General features: G+C 47.2%; 1 protein-coding gene across 12 annotated transcripts in view; it reads right to left on the bottom strand.

Annotated features, from left to right (window-relative positions):
• The window catches only part of LOC135053866 (cell surface glycoprotein 1-like), a 37,052-nt gene that overhangs the window by 4,737 nt on the left and 15,881 nt on the right, over positions 1 to 16,434 (bottom strand). For 10 of the 12 annotated variants that reach the window (XM_063957515.1, XM_063957514.1, XM_063957511.1 and 7 more), the window contains 3 exons: positions 5,701 to 6,450; positions 5,546 to 5,608; positions 1,109 to 1,165 (listed from right to left, as the gene is read on the bottom strand). In XM_063957515.1, the coding sequence (XP_063813585.1) occupies positions 1,109 to 1,165; positions 5,546 to 5,608; positions 5,701 to 6,450 (870 nt within the window). The remainder of the gene's footprint in view (positions 1 to 1,108; positions 1,166 to 5,545; positions 5,609 to 5,700; positions 6,451 to 16,434) is intronic. The other 2 variants (XM_063957522.1, XM_063957512.1) reach the window with 2 other exon arrangements.

The following is a 16,434-nucleotide window of genomic DNA, read 5'->3' as shown; positions in this document are numbered from 1 at the left end:
TCTTACATAGAAGCAGCAGTGATATCACTAATATGGTAATACAGCAGGGGTCATCACGCTTACATAGATGCAGTAGTGATAGCAGTAATATGGTAATGCAGCAGGAGTCATGCTTACACAGAAGCATCAGCAATAGCCACTAATATGGTAATGCGGCAGGGGGTGTCACGCTTACACAGAAGCAGCAGCGATAGCACTTATATGGTAATGCAGCAGGGGTGTCGCGCTTACACAGAAGCAGCAGCAATAGCAATGATATGGTAATGCAGCAGGAGGCATCATGCTTACACAGAAGCAGCAGCGATAGCACTAATTTGGTAATGCAGCAGGGTGCTTAACGCTTACACAGGACCAAAAGCGATAGCACTAATATGTTAATGCAGCAGGTGCATCATGCTTACACAGAAGCAGTAGCGATAGCACTAAAATGGTAATGAAGCAGGGAGCGTCACACTTACATAGAAGCAGTAGCGATATTGCTTATATTGTAATGTAGCAGGAGGCGTCACACTTGCACAGAAGCAGCAGCAATAGCGCTAATATGGTAATTCAACAGGGGGCGTCACTCTTGCATAGAAGTAGCAGTGATAGCAGTAATATGGTAATACAGCAGGGGGCGTCACACTGACATAGATGCAGCGGTGATGGGAGTAATATGGTAATACAGCAGGGGGCGTCACACTGACATAGATGCAGCAGTGATAGCAGTAATATGGTAATGCAGCAGGGGGCGTCACACTTACATAGAAGCAGCAGTGATAGCAGTAATATGGTAATGCAACAGGGGGCATCACACTGACATAGATGCAGTGGTGATAGGAGTAATATGGTAAGCAGGCAGCTAGTATCCAACTGTAACGTAAAACCGCAGCTGCCAGCCTGTCCAGTGCTGTTCTCCTTCTCTGCGGACGCTGCTCCTTTAGATGTAAATGAGTAGCATGACGTCACTCACTTTAGGAAGTGCAAACTGAGCTGGGACGGACTCCGTGTGCGGAGGATGGAGACATGATTGAGCATGCGGGGGCCGACTTCCCGCCTGCCACATCTGATGTCTTAGACTCATCATCAGCTGTTCTGACCATGCCCTATCAGTCCTCCTAGAAATTACCTGCAAGAGTTAATTCTGGGAGGCCAAGTGCATCAGTGGGGATGAATTGGCTCCAAACTGAAAAAAAATAAAATATATATTAAAAAAACTAAAACAAAATAAAACCTTGAAACATCACATAAGTTGTTTCCATCTGGAGGCACGTAGGAAATGTGGTGGGGCAGAGGTCCTTTGAATAAGCTGTTAAGCAATAAAACAAAAATAGCTCTGCATAGCTGCAAAAATAGATATTACACCGCGTGGAATAGATCTGCCAGACTGCTGGCAAGACCTCTAAAGCGCCAAGAGATTTAGGACATATATCCCTGCAATTACAGTCAACAGTGGTAATACTTAGGAACGGCCCAACCATTATGTCAGGTACGCAGCCTTATAGAGCGCCACGCTGATGAGGGAGGAGTCACTGCCTTCATCATCCCCCCCGGACTGCTAGTGGTAGCGGACCATAGTGGCCGGCCCCCGGAAACCTGCAGCACACTGGAATCACCTTACACCTGTCATCCCTGGCTCCCCAGTTACCTACTTTCTCCCTGTCACCCACTATCTCCTTGTCACCACTGCCTCCCCAGTCACACACACACACTATCTCCCTGTCACACCTGCCTCCCCTGTCACCTACTATCTCCCTATCACCCCTGCCTCTGCAGTAACCCACTTTCTCCCTGTCACCCACTATCCCCATGTCACCACGGCCTCCACAGTCACCCACTTCTCCCTGTTACCCACTGTCTCCGCAGTAACCCACTATCTCCTTGTCACCACTGCCTCCCCAGTCACACACACACACTATCTCCCTGTCACCCCTACCTCCCCTGTCACCTACTATCTTCCTGTCACCCCTGCCTCCGCAGTAATCCACTTACTCCCTGTTACCCACTATCTCCCTGTCAACCCTGCCTCCCCTGTCACCTACTATCTTCCTGTCACCCCTGCCTCCGCAGTAATCCACTTACTCCCTGTTACCCACTATCTCCCTGTCACCCCTGTCTCCCCTGTCACCTACTATCTCCCTGTCACCCCTGCCTCTACAGTCACCCACTTTCTCCCTGTCACCCACTGTCTCCTTGTCACCACTGCCTCCCCAGTCACACACACACTCTATCTCCTTGTCACCCCTGCCTCCCCTGTCACCTACTATCTCCCTATCACCCCTGCCTCCGCAGTAATCCACTTACTCCCCGTTACCCACTATCTCCCTGTCACCCCTGCCTCTACAGTCACCCACTTTCTCCCTGTCACCCACTGTCTCCCCAGTCACACGCTATCTCCATCACCCCTGCCTCCCATCACCTACTATCTCCCTGTCACCCCTGCCTCCCCAATCACCCACTTTCTCCCTGTCACCCCTGCCTCTGCAGTCGCCTACTATCTCTCTGTCATACCTGTCTACCCAGTTACCTACTTTCTCCCTGTCACCCACTATCTGCCTGTATCCTTAGGGGTACTATTGTGTGGCCACGCCCCTTCCTTGTGAGACCACAACTCTTTTGCGGCGCACGCAGAGAGCACGCAACGTCCTTTTTAAAAGTTTATTCTATCAAGGGGCGCCAAAATCTATATTCGCTTACCAAAAAAATTAAGCTTGGGCCAGCCCTGGGTGCACTACAAGTACCCCAGTAACTTTCATGTGGTGAACTGTCTTTGTTAGCATTGTTTAATTGCATAAACTGATCTTAAGATGGTGCACCACAAGTACTACAGATGCCGAGGCTCAGGATCCTGACACCCACTTGGTAAGTATACTACCCCAAATCCCTAATCCTCTTTTCCAGCTTAACCCCGACCTCCACCCCCCGCCCACCCTGCAGCCTAACCCTAACCTTCCCTAATGGTGCCTAACCATAACCCTCCCACAGCCTAAACGTAATCCTCCCTCCCCTGCAGTCTAACCCTTACCCTCCCCGGTGGTGTCTAACCCTCACTCTCCGCAGCCTGAACCTAACCCTCCAGCCACCGCAACCTAGTGCTCCCCAGTGGTCTCTAACCCCCCTCCCCACAGCCTTAACCTAACCCTCCCATCCCCTCCTCCCACAGGCTAAACATAACCTCCCCCTCTCCCCGGTAGCCAGTCTTGAGTCACGGCAGACATTCATTTGGGATTCCGGCATTCGAGAACCCAGCGAAGGCATTTTGCTCCATGTTGGGATCCCGGCGTCTGTATTCCAAGCAGTGTTGGTTTCCGGATATTCCATTAATCTGACCCACACAATTTTACAATGCTTTTGGTCACCTGTTGTAACCTCATTGATTTGCTAAATAAAATAGTGATGTTGTATCCTTCTTATGTTGTCAAGTCATTGTGTCTGATGGGAAAAAAAATCACCAAGAGGCCTGCCTCTTTCATCACACCCTGATACTGGTCCTTGTAGTGGTATTACACTAGGTTGTCAAATTCACCTAGCTCCGCTTCAGATGGCGTTAGCAGCTGTAGCTATGGGTTACACTCTGCGGAAAATACAATGGAAACCCTCCCTGGAAAGGGCATCTACCCGCGTGGTCAGTAACGACAAAGAGAAATATACAAAGGTGGAAACAGACACACAGTGGAGAGGTCACGCCCTCATTCCAAGTTGTTCGCTCGCTAGCTGCTTTTAGCAGCCGTGCAAACGCTATGCCGCCGCCCTCTGGGAGTGTATCTTAGCTTAGTAGAAGTGCGACCGAAAAGGATCGCAGCGCTGCTACAAAAAAAAAAATTGTGCAGTTTCAGAGTAGCTCCAGACCTACTCCTTCCTTGCGATCACTTCAGACTATTTAGTTCCTGTTTTGACGTCACAAACACGCCCTGCGTTCGGCCAGCCACTCCCTTGTTTCCCCAGCCACTCCTGCATTTCTACACACACTCCCCGAAAACGGTCAGTGACCACCCAGAAACACCCACTTCCTGTCAATCACTCAACGATCAGCAGTGCGACTGAAAAGCGTCGCTCGGCCTTGTGTGAAACTACATTGGCTTTTGTGAAAGTACGTTGCGCGTGCGCACTGCGCATCATATGGATGCGCAGAAGTGCCGATTTTTTTGCCTGATCACTGCGCTGCGAACGAAAACAGCTAGCGACCAACTCCGGATGACCCCCATTGTCTTCTGCACAGGCTGCAGGACGCACAGTAACAAGTCCCATCTATTGTAGAGGAAACTGGCGGGCGGAAGACGAAGGGAAGTGAAGGTGGGGTCAGGAACACACATTTTGGAAGTTAGGTAGTTAATGTACAGCTGGTCCATGGAAGGATGGGAATCCATGAGATGGGGCTGCTCTAATTTAAATTCTTGAATAATAGCCAGAGCCAACATGTTCTTTACGTGGTTATAATGACAATTCCCGAGGATCCTGGGGTAAAAGCTGCAGCATTAGTAAGACAGGACAAAGTGCTTAGGGGATGACTCGAAGTCGCACAAAGCTGCTGCAATCACTTTAGCGCATCTTCCGCAGTCACACCTGCGACTGTATGCTAATATCAGCCCTTCCCCCGGTGTACAAGCTTGCATCTGGATGATGATACTTGGTACGCCACCAGCGGTCGCACCGTGGAAGCTTGCAGCCCTATGGCAAGTGCGGATTCCCCGTCAGAGTATGGCCTCCAGTGTGCGCGATTGTGGGTCCGTGTATGCAGCCACTTCAGTCACCGCCCAGGTACGTCCAAAACATTTCTGAGACTGTGCACCTCCATCGCAACTGAGACTCTGTAGATGCATGCGCAGTGCCAAAACAATTGCTCAACTGCATCGGACATTGACTTAGCGCACAACTTATCTGGAGACACAGAAGGCCTGATTCATGTGGGCACTTTACATGTTGGGAGATCTCCGTCTGTATTCAGAGACAGCTGCATCTACGAGACCACACTGAAATAGGCAATGACCCATCGGCGAGATTGCAAATCTCAGCGTCCTCACACAAACACGCAGCGGTGGTCGCAGATCCTCCAACAATTGACCATACCCTTTGGTCGCGCAGAGTAGCCACAGGAGCTGAGATGCTGGCACCATGTTTTCAGCGTACAAGATTGCAGATATTTGCTGAGACACACCCGAAAGCGGTCACGACACACCTGCGTTTTTGCCACCTCTTCCCGTTACCTCCCCGAACTGGTCCCTGACTGTCAATCGATTTGCGAATAATCCTCACTGCGAGAAATTTCACAAAAGCACATTGGCGCATGCATAGTCGGACGATAATCGCTCAGCTGCATAAATAGCGGCATTGGATACATCTCTACATCAGGCCCTATACGACTCTAAATTGCATGTAATTGCCCTAAGTTGCAGCTGCTGACGCATGCGCAGTTTGTTAGGAATTGCGAGATCTGTGCGTTACTAGAATTGCACACAACACTCAATCAGGCCCTGAGTTTGTTTGATGGAACTGTATGACAAGCTCAAGATAGAGAGTGACTGATTAATCCAGTGCCGTTATTTCTTATAACAGGCTCAAATCTTACCAGCAGGGGCCTCACTTTCCTTGGGCTGGTCGCTAGGTGACGCAGAGGAGTCAACAACGGGATCTGAAAAAAGAACACAGAGTGGTCAGGCGTGCTATGGGACGTCCAGTTCTACACAAGTAACAGAATTATAGCTAACCGAGTAGTGTTCTTACCCTCACCGGCTGTCGCCACATCACCGGCATCTGCTGTCACCTGACAGGCATCTGTTGGCTCACTGACATCTATCACCTCCTCAATGTTTACTGTTAGTGCCTCACTGGCATCTGGTGTCACCTCCTCAATGACTACTGTCGTCGCCTCACTGGCATCTGGTGTCACCTCCTCAATGACTACTGTTGTTGCCTCACTGGCATCTGGTGTCACCACCTCAATGACTACTGTCGTCGCCTCACTGGCATCTGGTGTCACCTCCTCAATGACTACTGTCGTCGCCTCACTGGCATCTGGTGTCACCTCCTCAATGACTACTGTAGCCGGTTCACTGGCATCTGGTGTCACCTCACTAGCTTCTGTTGTTGGCTCACTGACATCTGTTGCCGCCTCACTGGCTCCTGCCGTTGCCTCACTGGCATCTGGTGTTGCCTCACTGGTTCCTGTTGTCGGTTCACTGGCATCTTTCGGCGCCTCACTGGTTCCTGATGCCTCACTGACATCTGTTTCTGCCTTACTGGCATCTACTGGTGCCTCTTTACTGGTTCCCGTCGTTGCCTCACCAGCATCTGTCGCCTCCTCACTGGCTCCTGTCTTTGCTTCACTTGCTTCTGTTGTTGCCTTACTGGAATCTGTTGTTGTCCCACCGGCTTCTGTCGTCACTTCACCAGTGCCATGCACCACCTCATTGCCACCTGCTGCCACCTCAGGGGCTCCCTCATCTGGCTCTTTAGAGGTATCTGGCTTAAGATCTGTGTGTAGATTAAATGAACACCAAGCGTCACCATGCTGGAGAGGAAAGTCCAACAACTCCCAATATAATACTCCACTCTGGGGCCTATTTACTAAGCCTCGGATGGAGATAAAGTGGCCAGAGATAAAGTCCCAACCAACCAGCTTCTAACTGTCATCATTCAAACACAGCCTGTAACATGGCAGTTAGGAGCTGATTGGCTGGTACTTTATCTCCATACAATGCTTAGTAGATAGACCCCTCTGTTGGATACACATTACATGAACCATTGTCTCGGGAAGGTGGGGGGGGGGGGGGGGGGGGGGGGGGGGGGGGGGGGTGGGGGGAAGCGGGTAAGTGAGATATCGGCATTTTATCAGTCTCACTCAGCTTCACATAAAACTTTGTGTTGGGTGCCTATGAAGGACTTAATCAAATAAACTTTAGGAGTGAATAGATTGTGATGTCATCACAATATACCGCTTATAATCGGGAGGCTAGTCCACCTGTCTACTACCCTGTTGGTGAACTTATTCTTTCTGAAATCTCTCTGAATCTTGATCCCTCTCCAATTTTAGAGCTATACGAAGAATGAAATGTAATAGTTTGCGAGTTGTAGGCTGTACGGGACTTTGTGCAGGTATGCCCGTATTTTTAAAGCGGCAATCATTTATTTATTAACAGTTTCTTACATATTCTGTTGCGCTTTACAATTGGAACAACAGTAATAGAACAAAACTGGGTAAAAACAGACAGACATAGAGGTAGGAAGGCCCTGCTCGCAAGCTTACAATCTATAGGGAAATAGGCATTGATACACAAGGATAGATGCTACCTATTGCATAATGGTCCGCCATATTGCAAAGGTTATTAATGGGCTGTATGATATGGTCACACAGCAATGTTGGCCAAGGGTCAGGCGGGTGTGAAAGTGAAGAAAGATGAAATATGAGAGATTATGTGTGGACTGTACAGAGGGGATATAATAAGATAGGGAGGCATTGAAGATTATGTAGGTGGATCTGGAATTTGATAAGTTTGCCTGAAGAGGGGAGTTTTTATGGAACGACTGAAGGTTTGGAGACTAGAGGTAAGTCTTATTGTGTGTGGGAGGGCATTCCACAGAGTGGGCGCAGCCTTGATAAAGTCTTGTAATTTTAAATGGGAGCAAGTAATGAGTGTGGATGAGAGATGTAAATCTTGTGCAGAGCGGAGAGGTCGGGTAGGGAGATATTTTGAGATAAGTGAAGAGATGTATGTTGGTGCAGTTTGGTTAACAGCCTTGTATGTAGGTAAAAGGATTTAATATTTAATACGGTAGAGTTTCGGTAACCAATGGAGGGACTGACAGAGTGGATCCGCAGATCATGAATGTCTAACGATGAAAATGAGCCTTGCAGCCGCATTCAAAATAGAGTGTAGTGGTGAGAGCCTATGTTTGGGAAGACCGGTCAGAAGATTATTACAATAATCAATGCGGGAGATAATGAGTGCATGGATTAGAGTTTTTGATGTGTCTTATGTAAAATAAGTCGTATTAATGATATGTTTCTTAGATGTTTGTAACATGATTTTGAGACAGATTGAATGTGGGGAGCAGCTCAGAGTTGAGAATGACACCTAGACAGTGAGATTGTGGGGTAGGGATGATTGTTGAGTTATCAACAGTGATAGAGATATCAGTTTGGTAACTATTACTGGCCGGTGGAAATATAATGAATTCTGTTTTGGAAATATTAAGTTTGAGGTGGCGAGATGATGTCCAAGATAAAATGGCAGACAGGCATTCAGTGACACAGCCCAATACAGATGGTGACTAATCTGGGGAGGATAGGTAGATTTTAGTATCATCGGCATACAGATGATACTGAAATCCGAAAGAGCTGATTAGTTTACCAAGATATGTGGTATAGAGATGAGTCCACGGTTATCTTGACTAGTTTTCTGCGCCTAGGCACACCATGATTTATTAGCATAAACCCTTCATCTATTGTTCTCAACTGCAATACAATACAGAGAACAATACAGCAAGGGATTAAGTCATTACAGCAGGGGATTAAGTCCGACTGGCCAGTCGCAGTTAATCCTATTATGGTCAAGATAAATGTGGACCCATCTGTAGATTGAGAAAAACAGAGGACCTAAAGGGCCCTACACACTGGCCGATACTACTGAAAGATATGAACGATCTTGTTCATTAATGAACGAGATATCGTTCATATCTTTCAGTGTGTAGGCACCAACGATGTGCGGCCCCGCGCTCGTTCATCGTTGGTGCCGGCTCGTTTAAACGTGCAAGCCAATATGGACAATCTTGTCGATATTAGCATGCACTGCTATGGAGCCGGGTGACGGGGGAGTGAAGAAACTTCACTCCCCCCCGTCACCTCACCCCTGCCGCCGGGTCGCCCGTCGAGGCACCTCAGCGGCACATCGCCATATGTGTAGGGCCCTTAAGACTGAGCCTTGAGGTACTCCAACTGCAAGAGGTAGCGAAGAGGAGGTGGATTATAAAAAACAAGAAACACTGAGGGAGCGATTAGATAGGTAGGATAGGAACCAAGAAAGGGCTGTGTCCTGGAGACCTAGGGAGTGGCCAACAATGTCAAATGCAGCAGAGAGATCAAGGTTTTCCCGTGTAAATGATTGCCACTTTAAATATATGGGCAGACTCACACAAAGTTCCGCACAGCTTGCAACTCTCAGGCAATTACATATTTCACCCCCATACTTTTCCTCTGAGGAACGTTTCCCTCCTCTAACTTGCTGATACAGTATATCCCAAAGCCTCTATCATTTTTTATTGCTCCTTTCTCAGATCTCCTCCAAGCTATACATATTGATGTCCATTAGGGGCATATTTATTAAAATTATATTGCGAGAATGAGAAATCACCAGAAAACAGTAATTTTGGGGGGATCCATGCAAAATCTTGGCATTCCCAGGATGCAACAAGGAGGGACCTCAGCTGATATTTGTCTATCAGATAACTACAGGGTTCCCTCCATTTCTGACCATAGCTTGGTCCCGTAACTCACATAATAGCATATTAGGGTCCATCTCTGTCGCCCCCTTCACCCCCACTGATATATACAAAGACCGACACGCCTGCATATGTAGTATGTGTGCCAGGTCAAACCCGTAAGCAAAGTGATAGTGGCAGCTATGCTCTTGCACCTAGCCCTTGAACAGGACAGCACATTTTCAGAAGCTCTGTCCTGGCACCCCAACTTTACTATAAGCAAGTGGTCATTTCCATAGCCTCATTGTGAGTTGAGGCGTATTTATTATTATAATAATAGCAGTTTGATGATCAATACACTCCTTAGTCTTTCCTGGCAAATTTTGGGATATACACCATATCAGTGACCATTGTTCTGTAATTGGTGTTCTTCTGGAGATATGGCCTCCAGGACTGAGGACAGTGATCCAGTTGGTGTATCACCAACAGCCTCACCACCTCTATCTCTGCTGCTAGAGCCTCTCCCTACCATGTAACAGGTTCCAGATAATAGGGCGACCCCATATGGTCAACATGCATTTAGTCGACAGGTACAAAAAGTAGACATGTTTTCTCTTCTTTCTTTTCCTGAAACTGTAGTTGCCACTCTTTTGACCATTCATTAAATCTACATAATCATCTATCATTTGGTCCTCCCCGGGGGGTGTCATCCCTGTCGCACATCTTCGCGTCACCTGCACAAGGTAGGGTTTTATCTTTACTACCATTAGTAATATCACCAATAAGTGCAGATCCTTGAGCTTCTAATCTAGACTGTAAATACTCCTGTAAATGCTCTCCATTTACTACAACTCTCTGCCACAGTATCTGTCCTCTTACCCAACATCTTATTGATTAAGCCACAATATTAGTCTTCAGTGTGGGACAGGAAGAAAGTCCTTACTAAACTTGGGAGGTTCTACATCTACCACTCCACCTTGATCTTTAATCTTAGTGTCATGATTGGGTTTGTCTATGGAACCGGACTGGAGTATTTGGCTGGATTGGGATCTAGGGCGAGTGGCGGAAAGTTGGAAGGTCTACCGTACAGTAATTCCTGCTCATGGGTATAGAACAAGTGTTTGGGTGAGCAAACTGGTGCGCAAGATGTGGCTGCTGGAGGCACTGATGGAACAGCCGGAGTCTTGACTGAACCAGTGGATAGATACTGAGCACACAGGTACAGGCAGATAGCGTCTGACAGCTGAAGTCACTGGAATGATGCAGTAACCGGAATGGAGACAGACTGGATGTGTAATAAGTGAGGATGCTGACTGGTACGTGGGAACTCACAGACACGGTACAGAGGTGCAGAGTCTAATGTGCCGTGATCTTGAGCAGGTCGCGGTTCTCTGACCATGTTTCCTAGTACTAGTGCCAGAAAAATGCAGATGGAATGAGATAGCAAAAACCAGGATAGTATTAGATGCCAGAACACCATGACGAAACAGGAATAATAGGAGCACCTTAAAGGAATTGATGGTACTAGTTATCAGACTGGAACCAATGGTGCAAGATATCAGACTAGAACCAATGGTGCAAGATATCAGATGAGAGCCAATAGAGAGCCAGGAGTGCAGCAGGAAGGTAATCTGCACTTGGTTTCACTAGGAAAGACAAGAATCTGTAGGGGCTCCCTAGCACACAACTAGGCTGTGGACAACATTGTACTGGCTCGCAAAAATACTCTTTATACCCCTGGCTGATCAGGGATAGGCTGCGGGCGTCTGTTGACCGCTGTCATGACTGTAGTTTTGTGAACCCGGTGTGTTTGTGAAGTGCATGCGGGTAACTGGAGGACTGCATGTATATTGGCTGGGCTGTGGGAATAAGTGAGATGAAGAGCTCAAGGAAGACTATGGATGATGAAGTAGGTACAAAAAGTTAGAGTTAATGCAGTAACAATAATTCACAGAGGCTGAGGTTACCCCAATGACTGAACTGAAGAATGGAGATAATTGTAAAACGATGCTGTAGCACTCTGTATGAAGAACAATGACTGTGGCTGTGACTTTAAGATGACTGAAGAATACTGTAACTGTGTCTTTAAGACGAGACTGAAGAATACTGCAGCTGTGTCTTTAAGACGAGACTGATACTGGATATATCTGGTAACACAACTAATCCGGACTGGGTAGCAAAAGAGCAGAGTTTTACAGGAACTAAGGTAATAGTGTTACCTCTCAGGTAGCTCAGCTACTAAGCTCACACTGAGCTGTGTGACTCATGGAACTGGCAGCTTCTGTAACACAAGTCTCTTTACTTATACTTCCTGATCCTTGGTGATTGGTGAACAGGGTCAGGTGATTAAGGGAGTCTCAGGCTGGCACGGGATTGGCTAGCTCATGGTCAGGTGATCTGACCCTGTCATTCCAATACTCCAGGTTAGGCTCTGATGTGGAGTGAGGCCTAGCAGGCCAGAAAAACACTGAAGCCTACACTCCTAAAATGAGCAGTGGATGCTGGCTTTTAGGCCTAAACACCAGAGAGTTGAGCACAGTGGAGAATGTATCTGGTGACCACTGGAGTCAGAGAGGCATATAGTATAATGACAACAATGATTGCTGTGTTGGCACAGCATAGAGAGACTTGCTGAATTCAGTATTCACACAGAAGGTCAATCAACACAGGTGCCACTCGTTAATTCTCACCTTCCAGGCAGAGAACTCAGCACTCAGGGAACTCATGGCACTGACAAGCTGCTTATCCCAGTGAGCAGAAAAGATGCAGGATCCAGGACAGATGGTAGAGGTAAGTCACCAAACATGAGAAATACAGTCATGTTCATGACAGTACTCCCCTCTTCAAGGGTGGACTCCGGACACCCATCATGAAACCTAGAGGAATTTGAAGAATAACTTGCACACAAAGATTCAGAAAAGTGGAAAACAGAGGGACTTTAAACAAAACTTAAGCTGGATTCCTTAGAAGTCTTCCCGATCAACTTCTGAACAGGTAGACCATCCATTATTGACAAAACTGGAATTGCCTTCATCTGAAAGGACTGAGGAATAAACTGTAGAAAGCTCCTTTCCTGGATTTGAAGTGCGAGAAGATTGGGCTTTCGAAGCTAGCACTCCACTGAAGCTTAAATTACATCTTGCTCTATAGCGGGGACCTTTCATACAGAGACCTGTAGACCTTTTTAGTAGTTCTGGAACCTCCTCATGCATCAAAACATAACTGAACTACAGGACCTCCCATAACATAAACAGAGTCGTCAACATATTCACTTTCAGAGTCAGAGTCCAAGGTGAGCATGGGTATCTTTTCGTAGGGAGTAACGACATCGGAGGCATACAATGATTCAATGAACTTGGAGCTACACAAGGAATCTGGAGTAGAGTCAAAGGAAACAAAACCAATCCTTAAATTAGTAGCTTGTTGTCTCTGAACTGTCTCTGAGCCATTCCAGTTCCTGTAATTCCTGAAATCTTTGATGCATTGATCCAACAAGGCTTGTTCTTGCTTAGAAAGTGATGTATCAGAAAACGGAGCATTGGATGAATGTTCTGAAGAATGGGTGTAGGATGAAATTGGACTCAAGGTAACAGATGCCATTGAAACAACCTTAGACTGAGGTGCACATTCTGACTTTAAGTTAATAGCCTTGGTATTTTTATTGACTTTAGATGCTACAGCAGAATTATCCTGACATCGATGAGAAGAAATATTAGTTTCCTGCATAGCTGTGTACTCAGAGCTTGAAGATGAGGGAACAGAATCAGAGACAGACCGAAGTCTAATTTTAGAACTAGGTGGTGGAAGTCCTTTACTGGGACAAACTGACAAAAGTTCTTTACTCGGACCAATGCATGGAACCGGTTTGAGCCCAGAGGAGCTTCAACAGACTGAAACTGGAGAAGTCTTTGGATGGACAAGTAGGACCGTATTGGATCTGAGGATACTTGAATCAGCTGGAACCAAAAGGAGACTGACCAGGCTGGTCCTGGAGTATGGCTGGACCGCCTGTACCCGGAATGGACTGACCAGGCTGGACCTGGAGTATAGCTGGACCGGCTGGAACCAGGGGAGACTGAACTGGACATATGGACGAGACCAGATTGAGTCCGGATGAACTTGAACTGGCTGAGACCAGCAGAGTCTTCGGATTGACAGATAGGACCGGATTATATCCAAAGATGCATGAATCGGCTGAAACCGAAGGAGGCTGAACCGGACATATGGATGAGACCAGATCGAGTCCGGATGAACTTGAACTGGCTGGTACCAGAGGAATCCCTGGACCCACGGACAGAACCGAATTGAGTCCAGAGAAATTGGAATCGGTTGGGACCGAAGAAGGCAGATTCCGGCTGCAACCAGAGTGAGTAGAATCCAAGTGTTCAGATAGCCGATCCTGGACCCGAACCATGCTGCATGCCAACATGGTGGTGCTCTCTGAAGATGGAAAACAGAAGTTCATAACTGCATCTGTAGTACAAAGATTTCCATCTGGGAACTTGGCTCTGGATACTTCCCTTGGGGCTGAAACTCTGGTGACCCCTCCTGGGGTTGATGAATCAGACACCTCTCTCAGGGTTATTTCCAGCATCCCTCCTGGGGTTGACAGATCAGAAACTCCTTTTTGAGAAGAATACTCATATGCCCCTACTAGAGTTTGAACATTGGATACCCCTCCTGGAGTCAGGAAAGCAAATTACTCCTCAGAAGCTGCAGAGTCTAACACCCTTTCTGATGCTGAAAGATCGGATGCCCCAAATGCCCCTCCTTGGGCTGCTGAAACAGACGCCCCTCCTTGGGCTGCTGAAACAGACGCCCCTCCTTGGGCTGCTGAAACAGACGCCCCTCCTTGGGCTGCTGAAACAGACGCCCCTGTGACTTTAAGTGGCTTGAACATTCTTTTCTGGACACTCAAATTGGGATAGGGTTTTTTAATCACAGGACCCCAGTCATAAATTTGAGTCTCTTTTTGATAAGCCGTCTTGACACCCCTATCAGCAGTAGCAGGATAAGCTACTAAAGATGACTTGCAGACATGAGCGCTAAAATACTGAGATTTATCACCATTTCCTGGCTTGCAAAGAACGCAATCCTTAACAAAATGACTGGAATATCCACAGTAAAGACAGGTGTAGATCCCTACACTGCTAATGTTCAGCTTCAGAGAGCTTGGGCCATGGATAGCTCTGATGAACAACTTTTCCTTGCACAGAGGAAGAGACTTTAGTAACTGGATGGGACAAAACAGGCTCAACTAAGTCAGTGGTATACCTGAGGAGTTCAGGCATCCCAGAAAGAATACTAGTCAAAAGTTCTTGTAACAGTATTAACATCTGGTAGAGAATCCACAGTTGGTCAGGAGTCTGAATACAGAGAGTCTGAGAATATCTAGAGGAGTTCCACTGCAGAGACTGAGTCAACTCCAAACCCTTCAAATGTCCTGCAATATTGCTTAGGAGGTCCCGCGTCAGACAAACACTTTTGGCCGGATCCATGTGGCCAGTTCTTACTGTCATGACTGTAGTTTTGTGAACCTGGTGTGTATGTGAGGTCCATTCGGGTAACTGGAGGACTGTGTGAGTATTGGCTGGTCTGAGGGTTCAGTGAGATGAAGAGCTCAAGGAAGACTCTGGACGATGAAGTAGGTACAAAAGTTAGAGTTAATGGAGTAACGATAATTCACAGAGGCTGAGGTTACCCCAATGACTGAACTGAAGAATGGAGTTAATTGTAAAATGATGATGTAGCACTCTGTATGAAGAACAATGGCTGTGGCTGTAACTTTAAGACGAGGCTGAAGAAGAACTGAAGACTGTGACTTTAAGACGAGACTGAAGAATACTGCAGCTGTGTCTTTAAGACGAGACTGAAGAATACTGCGGCTGTGTCTTTAAGATGAGACTGACACTGGATATATCTGGTAACACAACTGTAATCCGGTCTGGGTAGCTAAAGAGCAGAGTTTTACAGGAACTAAGGTAATAGTGTGACCTCTTAGGGAGCTCAGCTACTAAGCTTAAACTGAGCTGTGTGACTCAAGGAACTGGCAGCTTCTGTAAGACAAGTCTCTTTACTTATACTCCCTGGTCCTTGGTGATTGGTGAACAGGGTCAGGTGATTCAAGGAGTCTCAGGCTGGCACGGGATTGGATAGCTCGTGGTCAGGTGATCTGACCCTGTCATGTCAATACTCCAGGTTAGGCTCTGATGTGGAGTGAGGCCTAGAAGGCCAGAAAAACACTGAAGCCTAAACTCCTAAAATGAGCAGTGGATGTTGGCTTTTAGGCCCAAACACCAGAGAGCTGAGCACAGTGGAGAATGTATCTGGTGACCACTGGAGTCAGAGAGGCATATAGTATAATGACAACAATGATTGCTGTGTTGGCACAGCATAGAGAGACTTGCTGAATTCAGTATTCACACAGAAGGTTAATCAACACAGGTGCTGCTCGTTAACTCTCACCTTCCAGGCAAAGAACTCAGCACTCAGGAAACTTATGGTTCTGGCAAACTGCTTATCCCAGTGAGCAGAAAAGATGCAGGCTCCAGGACAGATGGCAGAAGTAAGTCACCAAACATGAGAAATACAGTCAGGTTCATGACAACCGCATACTGGTCTCCCATTGGAGTTTGGGCAATCACCTGACTGGACCAACATTGTGGTGACCAGCAATTGGAGATGGAGGGAAAACTCATGGGATACACATAGGGATACTGGGGTGCACCCTGGGCAGCAGCAGGCTCTAAGGGACTGATAGCATTGCTGCAATCAGGAATTTGCAAATGCACAGAAGAACTCTCAGGTGCATAATCAGCCTGTAGGGAGATTTAGCAATTAGTGTCTCAGTCCCATACCTAAACTGAATGTGTTGCAGTTTGTATGCTGAGAAGACTTCTCAGACCAGAAACTCAGCCAAGCAGGATATCCTGACCTGCAAGATATGGACAGATGCGACATGCTTGCTGAGGAGCCGGAATCAGGAATGGGGTGACAGGTGAGTCATACCTCCCAACATGACACTCTCCAGGAGGGACAGAA

Source organism: Pseudophryne corroboree, chromosome 1 (genome assembly GCF_028390025.1).
Source record: "Pseudophryne corroboree isolate aPseCor3 chromosome 1, aPseCor3.hap2, whole genome shotgun sequence".
NCBI classification, from domain to species: Eukaryota; Metazoa; Chordata; class Amphibia; order Anura; family Myobatrachidae; genus Pseudophryne; species Pseudophryne corroboree.
The sequence above is the reverse complement of the archived record's forward strand: the minus strand, read 5'-3'. Positions and strand labels throughout refer to the sequence as shown.